Below are 23,505 nucleotides of genomic sequence, written 5' to 3'. Positions count from 1 at the left end.
TGGAAAAAGGACTTTGTTTCTTAAGACTCAGTTTCTTTGTTTACAGAGTGTTGTGAAATCATATGCAGTGTCAGGCACTCAATGGCTCTTGAATATATGTCACTGCGTTCTTCTTCCACATTGAGGTTACAGACACATTGCCAGGACAGGACATTTTAAAAATATATATTTATTTGGCAGCACTGGGCCTTAATTCCGGCATGTGGGATCTTAGTTGTGGCGTGCGGGATCTACTTCCCCAACCAGGGATTGATCCCGGGCCCCCTGCATTGGGAGCACAGAGTTTTAACCACTGGACCACTAGGGAAGTCCCCAGGGCAGGACATTGATGGGGGGATATGATGGGCAGCTAGATGCCTGCCCCAGCCAGCACCTCTGTGGCTAGGGGCTGGCCTGGACCATTGGCGAGAGAATCAGCACCCTTTTCTTGGTCACCTACTTCCTAACTGACCTTGTCCATCTTGAGTTCTGGGTTAGGGTCTGTTATGAACTAAATGATTATGGCCCTCCAGAAGTCCTATATTGAAGCCCTAATCCCCAATGGGACTGTATTGGAAGACAGCGCCCGTGTGGAGGTGATAAAAGTCAAATGAGGTCATAAAGGTAGGACCCTGATCCAATAGGGTTGGTGCCCTTATAAGAAGAGGAAGAAACACCAGAGCTCTCTCTCTCCACCATGTGAGGACACCATGAGAAGACTGCCATCTGTGAGCCAAGAAGAAAGCTCTCACTAGGAACCAAACTGGCTGGCACCTTGATCTTAGACTTCCCAGCCTCTAGAACTGTGAGAGCATAAACGTCTGTTGTTTAAGCCACCCAGTCTGTGGTATTTTGCTACGGCAGCCCTAGCTGACTAAGACAGAACCCCAAGTCCATACGTTGAATGGGAGAGTAATAAAGTCTGGAACTGCATTCAGAACTGGGCCTTCAGCTATGATCTCAATTTGGGTAAAGATGGCTATGAACTCTATGCTACGCCTCCCATTAAATGGTAGAGTTGAATTCCTCTCCTGTCTCTGAACAAGCTTAGTGACTTGCTTAACCAATGGAATACAGTGGAAGTGACATCCTGGGACTTCTGAGGATGGGTCATGAGAAACCTTGTGACTTCCACCCAGGCCTCTTGGAACACTTGCTCTCGAAACCTGGCTGCCATGATGTAAGGAAACTCAAGCAGTCCATGGCAAGGATGGAAACCTCTGCAGGGGCTGGAACCCCACATCCTCCTTGGAAGTGGATCCTCCAGCTCCAGTCAAGATACCTCTTCTAATACCTCACGGACCAGAAACAAATCATTCCCAATGAACCCTGCCCAGATTGCAGATCTGTGAGCAAAATTAATGACTGTTGCTGTTTTGAGCCATTAAGTTTGAGGGTGATTTTTCCCTCTGCAATACATAACTGGAACACCAAGAAACACTTCCAAAGGGCTCTTACCCAGCTCAGGGCCACCTCTGAGCTGTCCCGGGGATGACTTGGCTCATGTGCCTAGGGTCTTCCACTCTGTGTACAGGCAGCTGGCATATGAGATGGGCAAGGCTCAAGGAGGTCTCCCTGGCTTGACACTGGCCTTTGATGTCCAGGATGACATCCATCTTTGGGCTCCTTTGTGAATGATGTGATAAACTGTAACTATCATATCTCATTTTACCCTGGGGAAAATGTGAAGTCCGTAGACTCCAGGGAGAAACCACAGGCTTCTAGACTTTGTCTGCCAAGCCCCATCCCTTACTCCAACACCCTTCTAGAAAATAGTGGGGCTGGAAGGAGAAACAGCCTAGTTGTAGTTCACTGGTTCTCAACCTTGGCTGTACATTGGAATCACTTAGAAGCTTCAAAAATACTGCTGGGGCCCACCCTTAGAGATTGGATTTAATTGGTCTGAGGTACAGCTTGGAGGTTGGTATGGAAAATCAAAACAAAGGCAAACACCTCCCTGGCTGATCTGATGCACCTCCAGGGTTGAGAACAAATACTCTAGACTCATTATCCTTGTGGACATTACTGTTCTAAGGCAGGTTGTCTAAGACTTTAAATAAAGCCAAGTTGGAATTTGGAGACAGACCCAGGCAATGAGGGAAGACCTCAGTCTCTGATGATCTCATCAATAATAATCACCCTTTACATTCATACAGATTAACTCACCAAACAGTCAAATGTGTACAAGCCGTGCTGTGAGCTGGTCATGGCATTAAATAACGCTGAATCTCAGAGTGACACAAATGGTTCCCTCTTCAACTTTCTTTCAATCCTCTTATTCACAAAGGAGAAGCCTCCGTTGGTGCTAGTTTGTCTTTAACATCTCTCCAACTCTTGGCAAAAATTAGGGGTGTTGCTTTGCCACTGACCAACATTCAAGTAACACTGATCTAAATCTTCGTCTCCACGGCAGCTAGAGCAATTATGAAAGAGCTACATGGTTTAACATGATCCCACCTACCAGGAGAAAGCTGAATCTCAGAGGCATTTGGTGACTTGCCCAAGGACTCAGGTCACTATTTCTCCACCCTCTCCAACTTAGTGTTTAATGAAAATCATGCCAACGGAGAGGGTCTTCCACCATATAACTGGGAGACAGCTGTTGGACTCCATTCTTACCCTGATCTCAGAGGAAGGACCAAGCAAGTCCCACTGAGAGGACGAGAGGAAGAGGAGGGTAGGACAAAGAAGAAGGAATCATGGAGAAGAGTAAGACTTGTTGGTTCAGGAAATTGATTTCAGAAGAGATGTGGAGAAAGAATTTGGTTCAAAAAAGAAAAGAAGAAAAGAAAAGAAAAGAATTTGGTTCAAAAAAGAAAAAACTTTCTATTGCAGCCAAGCCTGCAACAGGAGACAGTGAGAGACCCATCCCCTCCATCACTTTTTTTTTTTTTTGCTTAGGATACAGTCTTCCCTTCCTGGTGTTGGCTTTCCCCAAATATGTAGTGATTCTGGACTGCATGCTTGTGTTTGGGCACAGAATTCTCTTACATGCTGAAGAGCAGGGGACTCCAAAGATGCTTCCAAACCTGGAATCCTAGTTAGTCTTCAGACTGCTCGGACAGGCAAGTTCGTCTCCTGGGTCACCTCCTCCCCCTCCAATAACAACAAATCTTTGAGCTTCAGGATGGGGCGTGGGGAGCCGAACCAGATGAGGCGATTGCATGCCAATCCAGATTAAATCCTGGAGGAAATGTTGGTGCCTGTTACTGGGATGTGATTTATTCTTGGCCGATAGCAGGCATCCTAAGGTCTCAGGCTGAATTTGGGGTCTGACCACTTGAGGGTCAGCCACTGCTACTCAGATTAGAGGCCCACGAGGCCTCCTAGGGTGCTTGTCACACAAGCAGATCTTCCAGGCAACCTCCCAGTGGGATTCTTCAGTCATGGGCTGACTTTGATGGTGGAGATCCATGGGCTACATTTTGCCAAACACTGACCAGGGGTGTCTCAGACAGCCATGTCCCGGGAAAATGTGGGCAGTGGGATGGGGGGGGGGTGCTCTCAGCCAGGATATGGGGGCAGGTCCAGGAGGCACCAGAAGTCCTTTTCCACTGGATATTCCTGAGAAGGAAGAAGGGCAACCTGGAGTTCCAGAGGCATGAGACAATAGACTCATAGACAGAGTATCAAAGACATAGGCTCTTATTCATAATGGAATAAAAGAATTTTAAAATAAGAGAATGCATGAACAGTAGAGCTTAGTGGTTTAGAACCAGTCCTACTTGGGGTTTGACTTCTTTACTTGCTAACTGGATAACTGACATCAAGTTATTTTACCTCTCTGAGCTTCTGTCTCCTCGTTCGGTAGATGGACACACTAGTAAGTACAATATAATGGTCCCCGGGACCCTTGCGACGTATAAATGAGTCCGTGCATTGAAAGGACATGGAATTGAGTCTGGCACGTGGTAAGGGCTCCAGAAGCTCTTATCGTCATTGCCAGGGTCATAGGATGTTTGAGCCAAAAGTGGTCATAGAGATCATCTAGTGAGTCCAATGCCAATGTCGTGACTCCTGGCAGGAAAGGAATCGATAAAGGAAGAAGACACATGTTGTGGCTCCCTTGCCTTAGCTTCTTCTCTCTACCCAGTCCCCTCATGGTTCTCCCCAGCTGAGGGAAGGAGCACGTGAGCCATCAAGGGAGTTTGGAGGGCCAGTCCTACAGTCTCTCCAAACCTGAGAAAGTCACCTTGCCTCCTTGACTGCCACTCACTCTGCAGGGCTCACAGGCCAGCTGTCTGTGGGCCCCAGCAGGCTCAGCTGAGGACGGCAGGGTGCATCCTCCCTCCCCTTGCTCTGGTGTTTAATCAAAACAGTATTCAAAATATGATTCTGGGAGATTAGATTGGGAGATTTGCAGGAGGCTCTCAGTGGGGGCAGAGATGGTGGGAACAGATTGCCGCTGGGGGCCGGAGGCTGGGATAATCACAGGCTCAGACTCGCCATTCTCAGGCCTTCACCTGTGCTCCTGGAGCCCACCATCAGCTCCGGAGTGAACACTGAGAACCAGGATGGAGAACTAGATCATCTCTGTACCTGACAGCTGAGGAAACTAAGAGAGGGGAAGGGGGCTGTCCACGGCCACATAGCAAGGGAGTAATGGGATTGAGGTGGTCAAGCCGTTTCCTGGGATTCAAGGCTACTCTTTTTGGCCCTTCTGACACGCCTCTGCCTCCAGCTAACCAGGCCCAAGGTCTTTGGAACAACCCTGGGCCGCAGGCTCCTGCTCGGGGTTGTGGTGGGGGAGAGGCTGGACCTCTTAGACAAGAGAGAGAGACCACCTCTAGAGGTCCTGCTTGATAGCTGGGCCTCCTTTCGCAAGGCTCAGTGTCCTATAAAGGCTGAATGGCTGGAGGCAGGGTGCAGGTAAACCCTCCGCCCACTACCATCCTCCACTCTCTGCATCCTAGGCCCACCTGACCTCGGGCTTAGGTGGGTCCCTTCTCTCTGGCCTTCACTTTCCCATCTGGAAATCTGACTCGATGTGATGCTAAGGGCCCCTCTCCTCTCCACTAAATGGTCAGCGGGAGCCCCGCTCCCAACTGGAGGCCCGAGGAACAAGCTTCTGCAGCCTCAGCAGCCTCCCGAGGGGGTTTACCTGGCCCCCTAGGAGGGGCTGGGGTCGAGAGCGCCTTGAAAGAAACCTCTAGCTAATGCGCTTTATTACAAGCGTTAATCCCACAAAGCCGACTGGAAATAATGTTTATCTTTTCGCAGTTTAATTTCCCGGACCCTAAGCCGCAGGTCAGTGAGGGCGACTGGAGTGTCCCTGGGGAGGCTGGGGGTAGGAGCAGCTGTCGCCCAGAAGCAAAACGAAAGCAGAGAGGTGGTTTCCCAACAGGAAGCTAGGGAGAGGGGCAGGAGCTAAAAGGGGCCTTGAACCCTCAATGGAGAGCTGGGTCCCTCTTCACCACTTTGAGCCAGTCCCTGCCCTCCCATCTGGCCTCAGTTTCCTCATCTGAGGAAGGGGTTTGTGCTTTTGTAATTCATTATCTCTGACTATTCTATAGAAGAGAAGGCAGGGTGGGGGTGGGGGGAGGTGGCCTGTTCCCTTCGGTTTTTTTTAACCCCCTCTTTTCCTCTCTGCAGCCTTCAAGGTTCTTAAAATCTCCTCCCAAGGATAAGGATCCTTCCCGTCCCAGACTTCAGCGGCCCGTCAGCTGGCAGGGCTCTGGTCTGGAAGGCTGTCACTCAGCCACCTCCGGCCGGGCTGGAGCCCATCAGTGGAGACACAGCTTCCCGAGGATCCAGCCCCTAGGCGCACACCCCAGCTGCCCTCCCTCCCGCCTCCCCGTCCGCATCAGCTGCCCGGACCTCCCCACTAGGGCGCTGTCCCGGGCTCGCCTCCGTCTCTCCTCGTGTGCAGCGGCGAACGCACTCGCTGGCTAAAGCCGAAGCCACTGCGTCGAGGACACGAACTCAGGGCTGGCAGCGGCATCTTTAAATGTCTCATCTCCGCCTCCGCACTCCCCAGCCCTACTCCAGACGCTGTTAGCCAGGGGGGCAAAGCCCCCTTCCTCGCCCGTCAGCTCCCATTGGTTGGCCTGTACCGGAAGTGTTTGCTGGCACTAGATTAAATGGAAAGAATGCCCCCTCTCGCCTCTCCTCGACCCGGCAAGCTGTCACACTTGGCCGCCGGGGCAGAGGGGAGGAGCGCGGGGGTCCCAGCGGTGCGCCCAGGGACGGACAAGAGGATCCCCATCGCCCCTCCTCCCAGCAAACTTAAAGCCCAAGTACGAACCCGGAAACAAATGCAGCTTCCACACAAATATCCTGACGGCTGCACGCCGCCTCTTCCCCGCCCCCAGTGGCCGCCCCCATCCCCAACTCCCAGGAATCGGCCGGGCGTCTGCCGGGCTCTGCGAGTTGGCTGGGGCCGCAGTTCGGTGGGCTAAGCCGCAGGCGCCGTGGCCTTGACCGTTCCCTTGTCAGTTTCTCTCCCAGCTCTGAAAGGGACTGAAATCTGCATCCTGTCCCCAGAACCACATTTCATCCTCCCCTCCACCCCGACCTTATCAGGCTCCCCTGGCGCAAAGAGGCCACACAGCTTGGGTTCGGTTGGATTATTTTTAAGCACACAAGGAGTGGGGAGGAGGAGAAGACCCACGTGGTCCTTAGGGGCCAAGTCAGCATTGAAGTTACAAAGTGAGGGTGATGGGAGTGAGCAGGAGCGGGAGTGGCTTCAGACCCTGAATCCAGAGGGGAGAGGGAGACTTGGATACTGAGTCCGTGCACGGTGCAGACTCGCCAAGCCTTCCCCCTTGACCTTCCCCAAGGTGCCCTGCCGCCTCCTCCGTGGGATCTGACAAAATGCACGTCTGCCAGCCACTCCCAGCTCTGCGTGCGAGGAGGGCCGGTAGGAGGGTTTCTGTGTGTCTGTCTCTTAGGCAAAGTGAGAGCCCCAGACCCTGGGGAGGTCTCTCAGCTTCTTAGTGTGGAGGTGAGTTCCAAAAAGTAGGGCTTATTTCCAAGATTCTTCTGCAAATCGCAGCCATTGCGCTAACCTGCTGAGAGAGGAAAGGTTGATTAAAACCGGAGGGCCACTTGGTGGTGATTCCTAGGAAATCTGAGGTCAGTGGTGTCTCATCCAAAGGGAATCAAAGGTCTAGGGGCAATTTGCTTGCCAGAGGTAGCATTTGGACCCCGTTATGTGTAAATTCAAATAACAGTGTAACCCAATTTTCTAAGCCAGTAGCTAATCCTGAGAGAAATTACTTCAAAGAGCAGAATCTGACAGTAATTGCTGGAGGCTGCCAAATGCTTCGGGAACGTCCCTTTGTGGGGTGAGATTCCCTTCCACCAAACACAGCCAGAGAACCAGCCAGGGGCAGGAGACACTGACTGGCAGTCCTGCCCTGCTTGGGGGTGAGATTTTGGTGGGGGGCGCGGGGCTTTCCAGGGACAGCACCCACCTGAGCGACGCCCATAGGGATTTAGTGGGCGGCACAGAGGGCTGCAAGCTGAACTTAAGCACTGGCCTTGAACCGACTGTAGGTACCTGGCCCTTCCCCTCAGACTTCCGGGAAAGCCCTGGTACCTGCCTAGCCCTGGCAAAGTCTTGGCACCGGAACAGCAGGAGCCAGCTGGCTTCCTCTGAAGGGCAGGCAGGGGACAAGGGTGGCTGTGCTGGAGAGGGTCATGGTGGTGCCCACGTGGCACACTGGCTGAACGTTGGAGAGATATTAGCTGTCCATCTCTTCAATGACTTTCTAAGGGTTTTCTAGGCAAGTTACTGTCTCATTCTGAGCTGAGTACTATTATTTGGTTTTAAGATTTGGTAACTAGAACTTTTATCTCTAAGCTTCTGTTTCAAGGAGTGCTGTGAGACAATCTTGCGCTAGGTCTGAACCTGGGCATGCTGGAGAGGCAGAGTGTGCAGCGGCTGGGCACCCGGGGTGGGGGGGGTGGATGGATGGATGTGTCGGGGGAAGGTGTCTTTTGGACAGACACTCCCAGCGCCGTTGGGGGCCCACTACCTTCTGCTCCTGACTGGTACTGGCACTGCACTGCCGGCGCCCTCCGCCGCGGGCATGGCGTACAGTCCAGAGGCAGGCCCTGTTGGGCAAATGAGGGGTTTCCAAAGGCTTTGGCTACTCGGGAAGACTCTTCGCACGCGGAGTCTCTGGGGACTGCGGGTCGCGCGCCGGGGCCTGGAGGCTGTCCAGGAATCAGATGGCACTCAGGACTTCGTGGCCTGGACAGGTTTGGGGGTGCACCTTCGACGCCGCTGGCTGCCGCAGTGCGCGCCAGAGACCAGATGCGCGGTTTCTCGCTGCGCGGGTAGTGCATGGTCAAAGTGGGGCCTCCTGGCTCGGCCCGCAGGAAGTCGGTTTCTCCCGACCTGGGGGTCTCAGTGAACGAGAAGCGGGGCGCCGCCAGACTGCACTCCTTGCGCTCCGGCCGGCCCTCTCGAGTTGTGGCACACTGTGCCGCCGGCAGCGACTGAGTGTCTTGATGGAGCTCAGCCAGCCTGTCCGTAGCTGTGGCCACTGCCTCCTCTTCATCCGCCTCCTCTTCCTCTTCTTCCTCCAGGTCTTCCAGGTCACTCAGCCCCCGAGCCTCCTGGATAGCTGAAACATCTGCGGGAAATCAGGAGCGAATGAGAAAAGCCCCTGGCCCCAAGGGAAATCCTCGGGAGTGCCCATCCCTGAGAAGCTTTTAGCAAACGCGCTCTGCACTCAGGGCATTCTCGGTGTAATTCACCAGGATGGCCACACCGCCTCCTACATTTGCCCCTGGGCTGCCGGCTGCGCCGCAGGAAAAGAATTCCCGCCCCTAGACCTGCCCCCACCCTTTGGAAGACTCCTCCCCTCTGATACCCCAAGGAAATGTCCACTTTTCGATGCCTAAGACCTGGATCTCAGTTCCTCAGCCTTAAAAAAGCAAGGGAAAGTTTTTACCCAATTCCAACACCCACAGGTGGCTGGTGTGTATTACTTAATTGAGAAAATATTTACTGAGTACCAACTATGCTCCAGACATCATTTAGGCATTTAGGTATTAGGAACTTAGAGAATACAGCAGTGGACAAGACACTTTCTAGGGGAGTTGACATCCCTGAGGGGCTATGTATGGCACATAAAGTAGGCTGACGTGATAGAGAATAAATTGGGAAGCTAGTTGGCATGGGTGGCCAGGGAAGGCTTTTCGGAGGTGGTACTTTCAAGTCGAGAAGAAGCCGGCTCTGTAGGGAGTTCCAGGCAGAGGGAACCACACAGGCAAAGGCCCTGAGGCATGCAGGGGTTGCACGTGCAAGGGTAAGCAAGGGGGTGCCTTCCTAAAAGCTACCCCACGGGGTGGTTGTGAAAAGCCAATTAAACTGCTTGATGGCTGGAAACCCACGCAGGTTGGGGCAGTGAACATTCGGTACCTTTGGTGTCACCATTTAGGCAGCCCAGCAATTCCTCTGCTCCACCCTCCTCCTTCCTCTCCTCCCCGCCTTTGTTCTTGGGCGCCCAAGTCATCTTGTTCTCCTTCTTGAGGCGCCGGCGCGCGTTGGCGAACCAGGTGGACACCTGGGTGAGGGTCATCTTGGTGATGATGGCCAGCATGATCTTCTCGCCCTTGGTGGGGTAGGGGTTCTTGCGGTGCTCGTTGAGCCAGGCCTTGAGTGTGCTAGTGGTCTCCCGGGTGGCGTTCTTTCTGCGCCCAGCGCCACCCAACTCCACCGATCCGTACCTGGGGGAGAACTTGACTCACAGTTCTGGGGTGAGGAACCTGGGGCTGCAGGCAGGAGACTGTTTACGTCCTGGAAGTGAGGTTCTGCTCCCCATCCTAGCACACAGCCCCCCATGCTCTGTAGATTGGTCCTACCTTGGCCAGGAAGGGGGGAAAGGACTTGAGATGACAGCCACCAATGCCCCATGCCTTACCGGTCATACTGGTACTGCCCCAGGCTCTGCTCGTAGGGATAATAGGCTGCTGGTTGCGCCAGGCCGGGTGTAAAGTTCCCTGCAGCCTCCTTAAATTCATACTGTGGATTCTGGTGGGGGAGGAAGGAAGAATTCAGAACTACATCTGGGGAGGAAGAGGGGTGGGGAGTTGCTGAGGGTGTGAACTCTGGAGTCAAGTCTGGTTCCAATTGCAGTACCACCACTCGCATTGGCTGTGTGATCTTGGGCACAGTTGTTTAACCCCTCTATGCCTCAGTTTCCCCTTGGTAAAATGGGATAACAATAATGCCTAGAGGTTATTGAAGAAGAATGCTTGACAGAGTTCCTGGTGCAGAATAAACAATAGTTAAATATTAGCTGTTAAGATTACTGTTACTACTTGTCCCCCCAGCCCCTCCCCCCTCCCACCAGCTGGGGAACTTTCTTTACTCCCCTTCCAGAGCTATTCCCTGACCCTTTCTCTCTCGGGCCCCTCTGCACCTCAGTTTCCTCATGTGTACCCTGAGCCTAGTGATGACTTGCCTACCTCACGCAATTCATAGAGGTACAGGACGGACTCCTGTAAACTGTAAAGATTTTTTTTCTTTATATACAGTCCTAACCTTTTCCTTTCCTCGGAGTTGTGAGTCCTTCCTAGATGGAGACATCACACTGGATTTCGCCCCTGCCGCTCCTGCCCCCAGGAGGGTAGGTTTTGACGCACAGACCCAGGCTCCACCCCAGCTACTCACCAGCGCCCCGTACAGCGTGGGCGGCTCCGGGCCGTAGGGCAGGTAGCCTGCGTAGCTCTGGGCGGCTGCAGCGGCCGAGTAGGGAGCTCCATAGATGCCCAAGGCCGCGCCCAGCTCGGGCCTCGCACTGCCCAGCAGCCGACTGTCGTAGGGTGCGAAGCAGAGCGCGGCCGCCGGGGTGGAGCCTGAGGCCACATCTGGGACCGAGCGCGGGGCGGATTCGCAGCAAGTGGCGTTGGAACTTGCAGACACCAGAAACTACGGGGGCGAGAGAGGGGGCACCGGAGGTCAGAGACCGGCGCCTCGGGCTGGCGGGAGCCAGCGGCGGAACTGCCAGATCGTTCCTTCATTCAATATAAACTAAATGCCACCTTGTGCTGTGTTGAGCGTTCTGCTGAGGACTGGGACAGGAATTGTCCGTAGACGCAATTTACCCAAACTGCCTTTATAAATACCCCTAAACCTTTGCTAAACTCCAGAGTTCCAGGGGCTCCGGGTCATGGGAAGGTTCTAAAACCCAAATCACAGAGGCCAACCTCGGCCAGTTCCCTCGCGAGCCCTCCCTCCCCGGAGTCACAGGATCCTACAAAGGCCGAACTTGAAGGTAGTCTTAGAGACCACGTCTCACTCCTGCTCCCATTTTATAGATCGGGAGTTAGGGCTAGAGAGAGTCGGAGGCTTATCCTAGATCACAAAGCGGGGCAGAGGTCAAGTGGGACTAGCCCTCTGGCACTCTGCGGAGAAACTGAACAGGGGTGGGCTCTCCAGAATTTCCCCAGGAAACCCTGTCACCGTACAGTACCCACCCAGGTCTGGAAAAATCGAAGGAACCAGAAGCAGAGCGCTTGGACCTGCCCATGGAAAGGGAAGAAAAAGAACAGAGGACAACAAACGAACAAGCCCAGAAAAACAGTGAGATGGACAGGGCTCTGGACTGGAAGTCTGAGACTCTCCTGGCCACCTCGGATATCTGTACGATAAGGAGGCCTCTCTGTAAGATTCCCGAGATCCCACCCACCTCACGGAGCTCGTGGCCAGAGTGCCCAAGTTTCGGGTCCCACGATTTTCCAGCCTACGCTGGGGGAGTTGAACGTTCTCAGCCAGGGATTGGGGCTGCCAGAGGGGTCGGTGGTGCATTACCCAGGTGCCCGCTCTCTGACTTCCCCGGGGACTCGTGTGAGAGGGGGGCGTTTACGAGCGGGCTCCTGCGCTAGGCGCTCCCTCCTTCCAGCCCGCCCCCATCCCCCAAGGGGGCGGCTCTTACCTGGGAAGCACTGCCATAAGGGTGTCCAAAGTGCGGGAAGGACATGGTGGCTGTCCGTGACCCACCTCCCTCTTCTCTTGCGAGTTCCCGCCTCTGCCTCGCGGTTCTGCGCCTCCAGCCGTCCGCGGCCTCGGTTCCTTACACGGTTGCCGATGCCCAGCGCCGGGTCCTCCGCCCGCTTGGCGCGACTGGAGGCAGAGCCGAAGGCAGCCCGGCTGCCGAGCCCTGCGCTCCAGAAGGCTCCCCTCCGGCCCGCGTGGTCCGGAAGACAGAAGGGCCCATGGATGGGCAGGGGAAGGGAGTGGATGCGGGTTCCCAAAAGCGCGCGGTGGCGAGGCAAGGTGAGGCGCGGCGCGGGGCCGTGCAGCTCCCGAGGTGCCCCAATCCAAGGTGGCCAGAGGCTCAATGTGACGTCACGGTAATCCCGGGCTGCCAGGCGGGCCCCCGAGCCCTGGGGCCCCGGGCCACCAAGCCTGCCAAGCGCAGCCAGCCCGTGCGCGCGCGCGCACTCACCACACACACTTGTTCCGGGAGGTTTGTGCAGCTGGTGAGGAAAGTCAAAGACCCTGACCCTCTCTGCCTGGCGCAGGATCCTACCGTTTTCGCCTTAAACTCACGCGCGCGCGCACGTACAATCTCACCAAATTACCCGGGAGAAGTAGCAGAAACGCCTCCCACTGTGCCGCGCAGGCCCCGGGCGCAGCGCGCTTACCTCCTCCCCTGCGGCCCGGAGGAGGAGAGAAGCACCGGGCAGCGAGGGAGGAGAGAATACAAAAGAAGAGACAGGAGAAACTACAGGAGAAAAGTGGGGGAGAAAGGCTAGAGGGAGAAGGAGGAGGGGAGAGGAGAGAGATGAGGAGTCTAACTGAATAGAGGCGCTCGGGGGAGGGGAGGAAACAGGGGTGGGCGAAGGCTGGGCGGAGGTTGAAAGCTGGCAGGTGGAGGAGAGCAGAAGCTCGGGGGAGAAGCCTCCAGCCCGGCCCCCCCATCCCGCCCCTCCGCTGCAGGAAAGTTTGTTCGCGCCACAGGCCCCGAGCTCGTTGGGGCAGCGCTGGGCAGCGTCAGTGGATCCCACTGTTCCGGCCGTCTTTGTCCTCGGGGACCTGGCTCCCCGCCCCAGTCTCCCTAGGACTCTAGCTCGATGCAGGCTCTCCATGCCCGGGGCTTTGCCAGGGCCTTGACCCCGGGGCTTCTCTGCGGCTTTCAGGCCCTCCAATAGGCCGAATAGCGCCCCCTCGAGGTCAAGGTTCAGATCCCCCCTTCGGACTCCGCCAGGAAAGGCGCCAAGTCTGACCCCTGGCATCTGCAGGCCACGGGCTGAGACTCCTGGGCGTCTCCTCCGAAGCCGAGACTTGGCTGCCTCGTGCGCACGGCGAACTGTGTCCACGGGGGAGCGGGGAGCCGCAGGAAGGCGCTGGGGCCGAGCTGCAGCCGCCGCGCTCCGCTGGGGGTGGCGCTGGCGAGCCGCGGTTCAGCCCGCGGGGAGGGCTGCCCATTCCCTGCGCTCCGCTGGGACGTCTGGCTGGGCCTAGCGGTCTGACCACCCCCTCCATCCCAGGGGCTCTCAAAAGGGCACCGATGGGCGGACGAGCTCGTTGGTGCCTGGGAGGGGGCCGTGTCCTCCAGGCCTGGCTCCCGGGCAAGCGGCCGCCAGTTTGCAAGCACCGTAGATCCTGCACTCCCAAAGGCTCAATCCCCAGGCCTGGAGCCTCCCCGCTGAGGGTCTCTAACCTGCGACGTCTGGGGGCGTAAAGGGGCTGCCGGCCTGGTGGTGGTGGTGGGTGGCGTTTCGGGGGCTGCTACCGGGATCGAATGCCTCGCCTTTCATTCACGGGGTCACCGCGCTTTACAGTTTACAAAAATGTTCCCTCAGGCCCTCTCTGTACCTCCCCGGAGGAATCGGGGCGGCGGGGTTGGTTCAAGGGCCCGGGTTTATTTTCTAGTTGAAACGCAAGAACGTGTGGCGCAGAGGTTAGGAACAACCCGTATCTCTGCCCTGGGTTCTGGCGAGGCAAGGAGGAAGCCCAGGGGACGGACAAGGTTTGGGGCCCTGGCCCGGAATCCCTGGCCGCGAGCTTTCCTTCGGCACCTTTCAGAGGAGACGGGTAGGCCCGGAAGCCAGCGACGTCTTTAGAAGGACATCGGCTTCTTTTTTCTTTACATATTCTGCAGAACGCGCACGGAGCTTGGATAAGCGCAAACCGAAGACTCCTCCGCCTAAGAGATTATTAACATGAGGACAAGCTCCATTCTAAATACGAACAAACCCAGCGAGGTTTCCTGGCTGCTGCTACAGCGTCGTTACCTTGGAGAAACCTTGCGTTCAACCCGGGAAACTCCTAGTTAGAAAAAGAATTATAGTTATCGCCGGATTGATTTAGTGATAAAAATTCACCGTAATAGATAAGATCCCTCGATTTTTCAAAATGCACTTTGGAGCCATCTACACGTTTGCAGCGTGGATACATCTAAGCTATTTTTTAAACGTAAGAATTGGAGAGAATTCATTAAATTAGTCCCTTGGGGAAGGTTACTGCTAATTAATTAATTGCAAACATTTCCAGAGGGAAGGTATGTCAATTGTAAAGTAATAAAATTAGGTAGTTGAAATACTTACTCAGCAGCTTTGATTGCCCATTCGTTCCTAAGCAGATTTTTTTTTTTATGACAGAAAAATGGGGAGGGTGGTGAAGAAAAAGCATTAGTTCTGTCCCCTGGCAACCTGATTGCAAAGGAGAAACTACCATATAGAATTTATTGATTTTCATCTGATTTATAAGACCTCTGCGGTATCAATGCTGTGTGCAGGGCCTCCAGGCCTACCTCTTGTCTTTGCTCTCCAGGATTCGAGAAAAGCAACAAGATTTTTCAACAGAGAAAGAAAAGAGGAGGAAGAACAGTGGTGAAGTGAATTGGGAGGTGAGACTCTGAAGATGCTTCAGCATGTTTTCTTCATCTGCAGAAAAGAAAACAAACAAAAGAGCAGGTTTTCTGTTAAGGCATCTTTCTATTGTGTCCAAAGTTGCTTTAAGGTATCAGGATGTCTTGGGGAGGAAGGCTGCAATTTCCAGGCATGGGAGACCTTGATTTAACATTTCTTTCCTGGGGAGAGGCTGCACCCAAAGCAAACCTACCTGGTGCCGCTGACGTTTGATTGTCACCACCTTAAAAAGGGGTCTATGTTCCCTAAAAAGGGGTCCTATGAAATGTGCCTTTTCCCATTATTTTGGGGCCCTCATTACAAAACCAAACCATCAGGTTCAACCAGTATCAACCTCTGACTGGCAGAAACCTCAGGTGAAAAGAAGTCTTTCCTGGAAAGTGCTTCAGGGAAGCTGCCGTGGAATTTGCTCTTGTCCTCCTGACTGTCGACAGACACTCACCTCTGCAGCCAAGGTGCTCTGAGCTTCTCCACCGTGCTGGCTTTTCATTGCTTTATTCAGCACCGTCTAATTTAGTTTTGGGAAAAATGCCCAATTGTCTATGTGTACGCATTGAATTTTACTGAAGCAAGTAAATAAGCCTCTGAAATACAGACCCTCCCAGTTACATTTAAGGGAGTCATTCCACCTAAAATGTTTTACACAGATGATACAGATTCTTTTGTTGTATTATGCCACATGCCCTGATAGTTCCTCTAGCTGCTCATTAAAACAAAGTCAACAGTCAAAGGCCTATTTGGAGGAGGGAGAGCGCTAATCCACATCGTTTATTTGAAGTTCACGTTGCTTTGCTTGAAATGCACTGAAGGTCCTGAGCAGGCAGAGTAAAGGATGTGTCTTGACAGTAAGCCTGAGTGCAGGTACCATACACGCAAAAAATCACATTGCACTATTTTGAGTTAAACAGCCATGATTTCCTAATGATTTAGAAAGACAGCACATTTTACAGGGAGGGGATGATAACTCCAAAATGCCTCAAATCAAATTCAAATGCCTCAAGTCATAGATGGAATGCGTAAGTATATGGATAAAATAACACCGATGAAAATGTGCTAAATTATATTTTTTAAGTATGAGATTTTTAGTGACTGTTTTTGAACTGGGAAGAATGAAATTTCCTCAAATCTATGCATGAATGAACAAGTGCATCTGGACAGAAGCATCTATAATTTATACTGATCAGTCACCGCAGGTCTCCCCGAGTAAAACCGAAATGAACACTAATTGTTTTGACGGAAGTAGTGTGCGTGGCATCTGATTGTGAAACACAGCGAGCCCCTTGCCTGAATACATATTGTCAGCAGCAACTCTGGCATCAGGAGGGGAAAATAAAAAGGCAATAATTCCCAGATGAGGGTGTTGATGTTGCTTGTCAGGAAGGTGGCAAAGAGAAAGAAAGAATGAACTTCCGGATAAAGTAAAAAACGAGACAATGCAGCGATCCTGGTGCGTCAGTGAGCCAGGTACAAACCTGAGCTTAGAGTTAAAAATCACAGCTCTTGCTATGTGGTATTCTTTTGCATTTGTAGCATGCTTGGGGGCTATCCTAAACACCCCTGCTTTACCTTACTTAACGTTCATGATAAGGAAACTGGAGAGGTGGGAAGCAAATCTAAGATTACATAACCCAATAGATGAGAGAGGAGGAACCAGAATTCAGACCTCCCCACTTTGGGTCTTTCCACAAGACCTTATTTCAAACATACATAAAGCCAGATACAGCTGGAGATGTCGTGCCCTGGGATATCACCGTGTAATTTAGCAGAGAAAATATCTAAAGAGATGCTGCAGTAAGCACACGAGTTCAGGGTCTCTACTGTATGTTTTTATATCAGCTTGTACTATGAAAGAGCTTCTGTAATACTTTGGGAGTTTTAGAAATTTGATGATGGTCGTTAATTAAAATAGAAAACAGCAAACAGACCCAGCTGTGATGGATAAGAATATTTTAAAAAAGCTAAAAAAACACAAAACCAGCCACAACAAAAAACCTCTGAAAAATTCAGCCAAGATTATGTCTATATATCTATCACAGTTTATAAAACAATTAATGGAATTTGGTTAGTGACCATTTTCAGAAAGATATACATATATATGACTGTATATATATAGTCACTAACCAAATTATATATATTTATATATATATTTATGTACATATTTTTAATCTTTGTTTTTGCATCAGTAGACTGGGGGAGGGGAGTGGTGCATTAACTTCTCACTTACAAAGCAGGTTTTATGTATAGAAATTCTTGATTATTTTTATCTTCTGGATGGTGATATCTTTCTAATGATAAGCTCAAGGCATCTCAAGGAATTAAAATTGAAAGTTAATGACAGATGTATGGATTTGAAGGCCAGGGAACAGCTTTTGAAGCCAAAGTCTTTGGGAAACAAAAATGCATGTAAAAAATAAAGACCTGAAAGAAGCCACACAAAAGGACTTGCTAGGATAAGATGCCACGTCTTTTTTCCCCTGTGCGACAGGGCCTAGGAGCGGTCTTGAGTGTACACTTAGGGGACAGAGTCATGGCTTAGACAAGTGGGAAAGCGAGCTGATTTGGTGCCGGCTCTGACTCTAGCCAGGAACTGTGTGTTTTTGCATACAGCAATCTAACTGGACCGTTGCTAACAGGCGATTTTTAAAGATGCTATTTTGTCATTGTTCTTCCCAAAGGATTTCACTGTCATAGACTTTAAGGCTTCAATTAAAATATGAGCAGCTTTGGGGCTTCCCTGGTGGCGCAGGGGTTGAGAGTCCGCCTGCCGATGCAGGGGACACGGGTTCGTGCCCCGGTCTGGGAAGATCCCACATGCCGCGGAGCGGCTGGGCCCGTGAGCCATGGCCGCTGAGCCTGCGCGTCCGGAGCCTGTGCTCCGCAATGGGAGAGGCCACAACAGTGAGAGGCCCACGTACTGCAAAAAAAAAAAAAAATATATATATATATATATATATATATATATATATGAGCAGCTTCAAGTCATATACATATTGTCTGATGAGCTGCATTCTGCTGGTGTTCTCTTTCACTGTGGTATCTCCTACTTTGAAAGCTGAGCATTAGAACAGGCCAGGAGCCTTCTGTTTTTGTGCCACCTGGAGCCCGCTACTTTAGGGAAGCTGAGACCATTTGTGATGTCACGTGCTGGCCAGAGTAATTTATGACAAATCTTCACAAATCAATAAAAATATAGGAAGTATATCATTTCTAAAGGGAGGGAAAAAAAAGAGAAACACATGAGACATGCCCATTAAGGGCATAGCCATTCTAATACCTGCATGTCTGCTTGGGTCTGCAATTAAAAACATTCCAATAATAAATCTCCTTGCAGTCTCTTTTAATGCTTTTAACTTTCCTGAAGGTTCAAATTGGTATCCCAAAAATGTGCCAGGACCGTCACAAGGTGTTTTATAGACTCATAAATAAATACGGCAATTCATCTCTGCTATATTTCTTTCATATTTGACGACAATTTATTATGGCATTCACCCATTCGGTGTACAAAAACTCTAATGCACTTAAAATCGGATTTCAAACCAAACATTTTATGGGAAAATATAGTATTGATCATCCATTTAAAGATATCATGAAGATGATTCATAACCTGCTGTAAAAAAAAGATCTCATGAGAATCTTACAAATGAGTGGGGTGGTGGAATCGTCTATTCATAAAACCAGAGCTGTTGGATCTGTTCCTCTAGTTTTCTTCATCTATCTTTGAGCTTTCCAGCACTGATTGCTTTCATAAGTTGCTGTTTTATAAGAAAAATCCTTTTCCATGACATTTTTCATAGTGACAGAGGTTGTGGGATTTCTCAGTGAGTATTTTCTCGTGCGATTTTCTCTGGAGATTCTGTCTGCAGGAAGAGTTTCAGGGGGTAATAGAAGATGTTTCTGTTACTTGGAGTCAAAACCAGCCCCCATGACACTTACGCGTAATTGACAGATGGTGGTGGTTCTAAGCAATCTTGAGCCCCTGTTAGTCTGCAGTCCTCCCATGCTATGAATGCTTGAATATCTTTTGTGCACACACAGTCCGGGTGAGAATATAAGAAAATCCCGGTGCTGGTCTTTCTCTTCAACTAGCACGTGGCCTGTCTGGGAAGAACAGCCCATATCATTCATTCAACAGATAACTACTGAGTGTCTACTGAAAGCAGGGCATGGTTCAAGGAGGTGAGGATTCAACACTAAACGAAACAGGTTCCTGCCCTCATGCACGCTGCATGTGAATGAGTTAAATATTCTAGCGTCATCCTGAAATCTCTTATCTAGCATCATAATAATTTGGGAAAGCGGCTTAATGTTTACTGAATGCTCACAAGACTCTAGGCGTGAGGTTAAGCACTTTTTATGTCACCCTTCCTTCATTCCTTCACTAAGCACTCATTGAGCGCTTGTTATTTAAGAGCACGGACTTAGGGGCTGCGAATTTAATGCAGCGAGACAATGAAAATCTCTGTCCCCGTGGGGTTTACAGTTGAGCTATAATGTATACCTGAAATTAGATATCATTTGTTTTGTTTTACAGAAGTTTGAGCCTAAGAGAGCTTAACTTGCCCAGTGTAATAGAGCTAGTTCTGAAAATCTGGGGCTTGAACTGAAGCTGTTGGCCTTAAAGTCTGGGGAAAATAACATTTCCAATTAAATGCTTAATTGTTGAGATGATGCGTCTCAAGAAATAACCACCTCACCTAATAAACAAATGATCTGAACTGCTGCTGTGTTCTTTTTTATAGCAGATGGTTGGCTTTCCCTACGTTTTTAAGTCTATGTAATACCAAATATCTGCATAGAAATGAAAAAAAAATGGACCAGCTAAATAGATATTTCAGTCCTGTTGACACCAGCACCTTGGATTCTCAGCAGATATTTTTTACATTTGCCTTTGACTGAAGACTAGGGCCATATATAATGTCTAGGAAAATGCATCTCTTATAAATATTAGCTGATGGGCGTGGGGGAGGGAGCAATACAGAGCTGGAATTTTAGGGCACCTATGACTCAGTTGCTTCAAATCTACCCATATTACATGGGTATTACATTACCCATATTACCTGTATTACAGGTTCATAAGTTGCTTTCTTCCGTTCTCCCAGTCACTCTGGAGGTTAAATAGGGGAGGTTTTCTTATCCTCTTTTCATAGATGAGCAACTGGGGTTCAGAGGGATTAAGCCTCTGGTTCAGGTCACATAACCGATTAGCATTTGAGACAACCCGGGAACCAACGGGTCTCTGAATTGATGCTTGTTCCTCTCAGGGGTTCTAGCACCTTTTGCAAGAAAGCATGAAGTCTGACCTTGGATTTCTATACAGGCTTTGGGAGGTAGCCTGGCAGCTCCTCCCATCTCTGCGAAGGCCGTACCTTGCTCTTTCATTTGGGTTTTGCTATATCAGATTTCCCCTGGCAGTTTTAAAGCCACACATCCTTCTGCTTTCTGATTGTTCAGGTTTATTCTAACAGAGAGCTCAGAAGAGAAAGTTTGCACTGTTCATAGCAATCACACAGGCACGGCGCCGAGTATGAGGCACTTAATCAACAGTAATAAATCTATCCACCAACAGGACCTTGGGTCTCCTCACCTGCATTTCTGAAACTCTCTGCCCCAAAGCTGTAGTCCTTCGGAGGGGGGCTGCCTATATCTGCTCCAGGCACATGGTGCTTTGAGTCCGCGGAGATGGAGACATTGGGCACAGTAGCCGAGAGAAAATGGACTTGATGGAGACAGCATGAAATACACGAGCGGGATTAGACTGTCAGTGTAGACCGGAGAACATAAACCATTTCCTGTGTCACTCTCTAGCTCAAGGGCAGGGGCAGAGCAGAGGGGAAACCTGCAACTATAATTATGAAATATAAATTTATACATATATAAAGGGGAAGCCTGAGAGTGGATATTAACCACTAAAACTCCTTTTACATTATAAACACCACAGGGATATGAAAAAGCAGTGTGGGGATTAAGGGCATCTTTTTGCTTGGGGACTAATTTATTACTGTAGATTATGCAGTTAACGGAGAAAGGGAAAGTTGATACTTGGTTGTTTCTCTGTAAAAGTTAAATGTGAGTAACGGGAGGGTCCTGCCCCTGGCTGTAAACACTTGATGATGGCGAAAAAGGTGGCGAGAGTTTATGGGAGCAAAGCACTGGTTTGAGAGACAGTGCTGGAACCTAGCCCTGGCCCTGCCACTGATTGCCTGGGAGCCTTTAGACAATTCTCTGTCCCTCTGGAAGCCTCAGTTTACTCAGCTGCACATTGGAGAGCCTGAGTTCCATGATCTACAAAGGTCCCTTGGGCTCACATCTTTCTGGGAGTCAGGTCACACTTCCTTTTCCAGGACTTAAAAACTCTGCTGTTATCTATAAGCACAGACTCTCTGGAAAGTTCTTTTTATCATGGATGGTGCATCGAAATCTTTTGAGCATCCTTAAAAGGCACAGACGCCCAGCCTCGCCCTCTGAGAATTTGAGCAAGCCTCAAGTGTGGCCTGGACATCTGTATTCAAGAAGAATGTAAAATACAGCAGCGTGTACATGTCCATCTCAAACTCCTAATCCATCTCTTCCCCCATTCTCCCCCTCGCTGTAACCATAAATTCGTTCTCTAAGTCTGTGAGTCTGTTTCTGTTTGTTTGTATCATTTTTTTTTAGATTCTGCATATAAGCGATATATCATATTTGTCTTTCTCTGCCACACTTACTTCACTTAGTATATGATAATCTCCAGGTCCATCCATGTTGCTGACATGTACACATCACTGTATGTAAAATAGATAAACCAACAAAGACCTACTGTATAGCACAGGGAACTCTGCTCAATATTCTGTAATAAGCTAAATGGGAAAAGAATTTGAAAAAGAATAGATACGTATATATGTATAACTGAATCACTTTGCTGTACACCTGGAACTAACACAACGTTGTTAACTATGCTCCAATATAAAATAAAAATATTAAAACGTTAAAAAATTAAAAAAGAAAAAAAATTGAAAAAGGAATATATAAAATTAAAGTAGAATATTCATGTGGTAAAAAGCCAGACTGCCTGTGGGAGATATGATCGATTGTCTAATTGATACCCACTCCTGCTTCTTCCTGGCTAAGCATGTCCCGTTGTTGGCTGGGGTGGCCATGTGAAGTTGTAACCACCTACTCCTGGATTCTAGCATCTTTGGACGGGGAAGAGGAGTGTGCCGTGTCAACCAATTCCAGCCAATAGGACGTAGAGGAAGTCTGTGTGGAGGATTCTGGGAAAGCACTTGTTTTCATGATAAAAGAGGACAGAAGCAATGGTGGCACTTGCCCTCTCTTTTCAGTCTTGGACATGGATGTGATAACTGAAGCAGCAACATCCATTCATTCATTGGTTCAGCAAATGTTTATTGAGCACTAACTCTGTACCAGGTAGGATTCTAGGGTGCTGGGGTACAGCTGTGAACAAAAAAAGTTCCCATCCTCCTAGAGCTGACATTCTGGTGCAGGAGACAGACAATAACCAAGGTACACAGGTAAAATAGAGAGATGCTAGACGAAGATAAATGCTGTAGAGGAAAAAATAAAGCAAGGAAGGAGAGTTACCACGAGTGTAAGGTCAAGCTCATTGCACAGAAGTAGCCCTGTTATCAGGGAGCCAGTAAAACACTACCTCTGGACTGCTGGTTATGTCAGACAAATAAACTGGTTTTGTTTAAGTCTCTGTTAATTGGGTTTTCTATTACTTACAGCTGAATGAACTCCTGAGAGACAGTGTAGTGGGGTTGCAAAGAGACAAGGAAGTCATCTGATTATTTCATCCCCACCCTCCAGAGGCACAGACTCCTAACAGTTTCTTGGCTGCCTTCCAGATATTTTCTATGTTAATATAAGCCATATAAGTATAAACTATATATAATCTCTCAATCTCTGTCTGTCTCTCTGTCTCTGTCTCTCTCCGTGTCTCTCTGTCTCTGTCTCTCTGTCTCTCTCTGTCTCTCTGTCTCTCTGTCTCTCTCTCTCTCTCACACACACACACACACACACACACACACACACACACAATTAATGACAGTATAGCATGGGGGTCGGAGGTCTGGATGTAGGCAGTCTATATGTATTGCATGATATACAGGCTGCCTATATTGTGGCTCCAACACTTTCCAGCCGTGATTATCTTGAATAAGTTTCTTAATTCCTGTTTTTCAATTTCCCCATCAAGAAAATGAGAATAACAAGCTTACCACAGTTTCTTCTGACGATTTAATAGATTATTCGGTACAGCACAAAGAGCTGTCCCTGGTACATTGTGACCACTCAGAAATGTTTGCTACTTTATACACAATGAGTATCCTTCTATTCACTTGACCATCTACTTGTACCTCTTTCCAACATGCACATAGGTGTCCCTCTTTTGGACACGTGTGTATTATTCCTCAGTACAGAGATCAGTATTTTTTTCTCTTAATGTCCATTGGACATTTGAACGAGCCCTCCTGATGGAAGACCATGTTCTAAAAGGACTTATGTCACACAGAAGCTGGCTAACAGCACAAGGAGAATCAGCTGAGACTGACCTTCTTTCTTCTTTGTTAGCCTTCCCTTTACACGGCTCCCCATCTTCTACTCTCTCTCACCCCACTCTGTACAATTTCCCCTTTAGTTATGTGCAGAGCTAGGCACACTTACAGGGCAGCATTTATGATACATTCTACTTAG

General features: G+C 49.9%; 1 protein-coding gene across 1 annotated transcript; it reads right to left on the bottom strand.

The window, feature by feature from the left end:
* Positions 1–7,791: 7,791 nt before the first annotated feature.
* IRX6 (iroquois homeobox 6) lies at positions 7,792–11,915 on the bottom strand. The gene is made up of 5 exons (XM_030832923.2): positions 11,871–11,915; positions 10,607–10,864; positions 9,855–9,964; positions 9,353–9,660; positions 7,792–8,561 (listed from the first exon to the last, which is right to left on the bottom strand). The coding sequence occupies exons 1-5, from the start codon at positions 11,913–11,915 to the stop codon at positions 7,792–7,794; spliced, it is 1,491 nt and encodes a 496-aa protein (XP_030688783.2).
* Positions 11,916–23,505: the final 11,590 nt, after the last annotated feature.

The sequence above is a fragment of the Globicephala melas genome, chromosome 19, assembly GCF_963455315.2.
Source record: "Globicephala melas chromosome 19, mGloMel1.2, whole genome shotgun sequence".
In the NCBI taxonomy this organism is placed as follows: Eukaryota; Metazoa; Chordata; class Mammalia; order Artiodactyla; family Delphinidae; genus Globicephala; species Globicephala melas.
Note: the sequence above shows the minus strand (reverse complement) of the source record. Positions and strands in the feature narration are given on the sequence as shown.

What these genes read in the sequence shown, in the direction of transcription:
- IRX6 (XM_030832923.2), bottom strand. Translation starts at nt 11,915, where the DNA reads ATGTCCTTCCCGCACTTTGGACACCCTTATGGCAGTGCTTCCCAG. An exon ending in GGGCAGTACCAGTATGACCG is followed by an intron (nt 9,661 to 9,854) that starts GTAAGGCATGGG and finishes GTTCTCCCCCAG; the next exon opens with GTACGGATCGGTGGAGTTGG. An exon ending in CCTAAATGGTGACACCAAAG is followed by an intron (nt 8,562 to 9,352) that starts GTACCGAATGTT and finishes GATTTCCCGCAG; the next exon opens with ATGTTTCAGCTATCCAGGAG.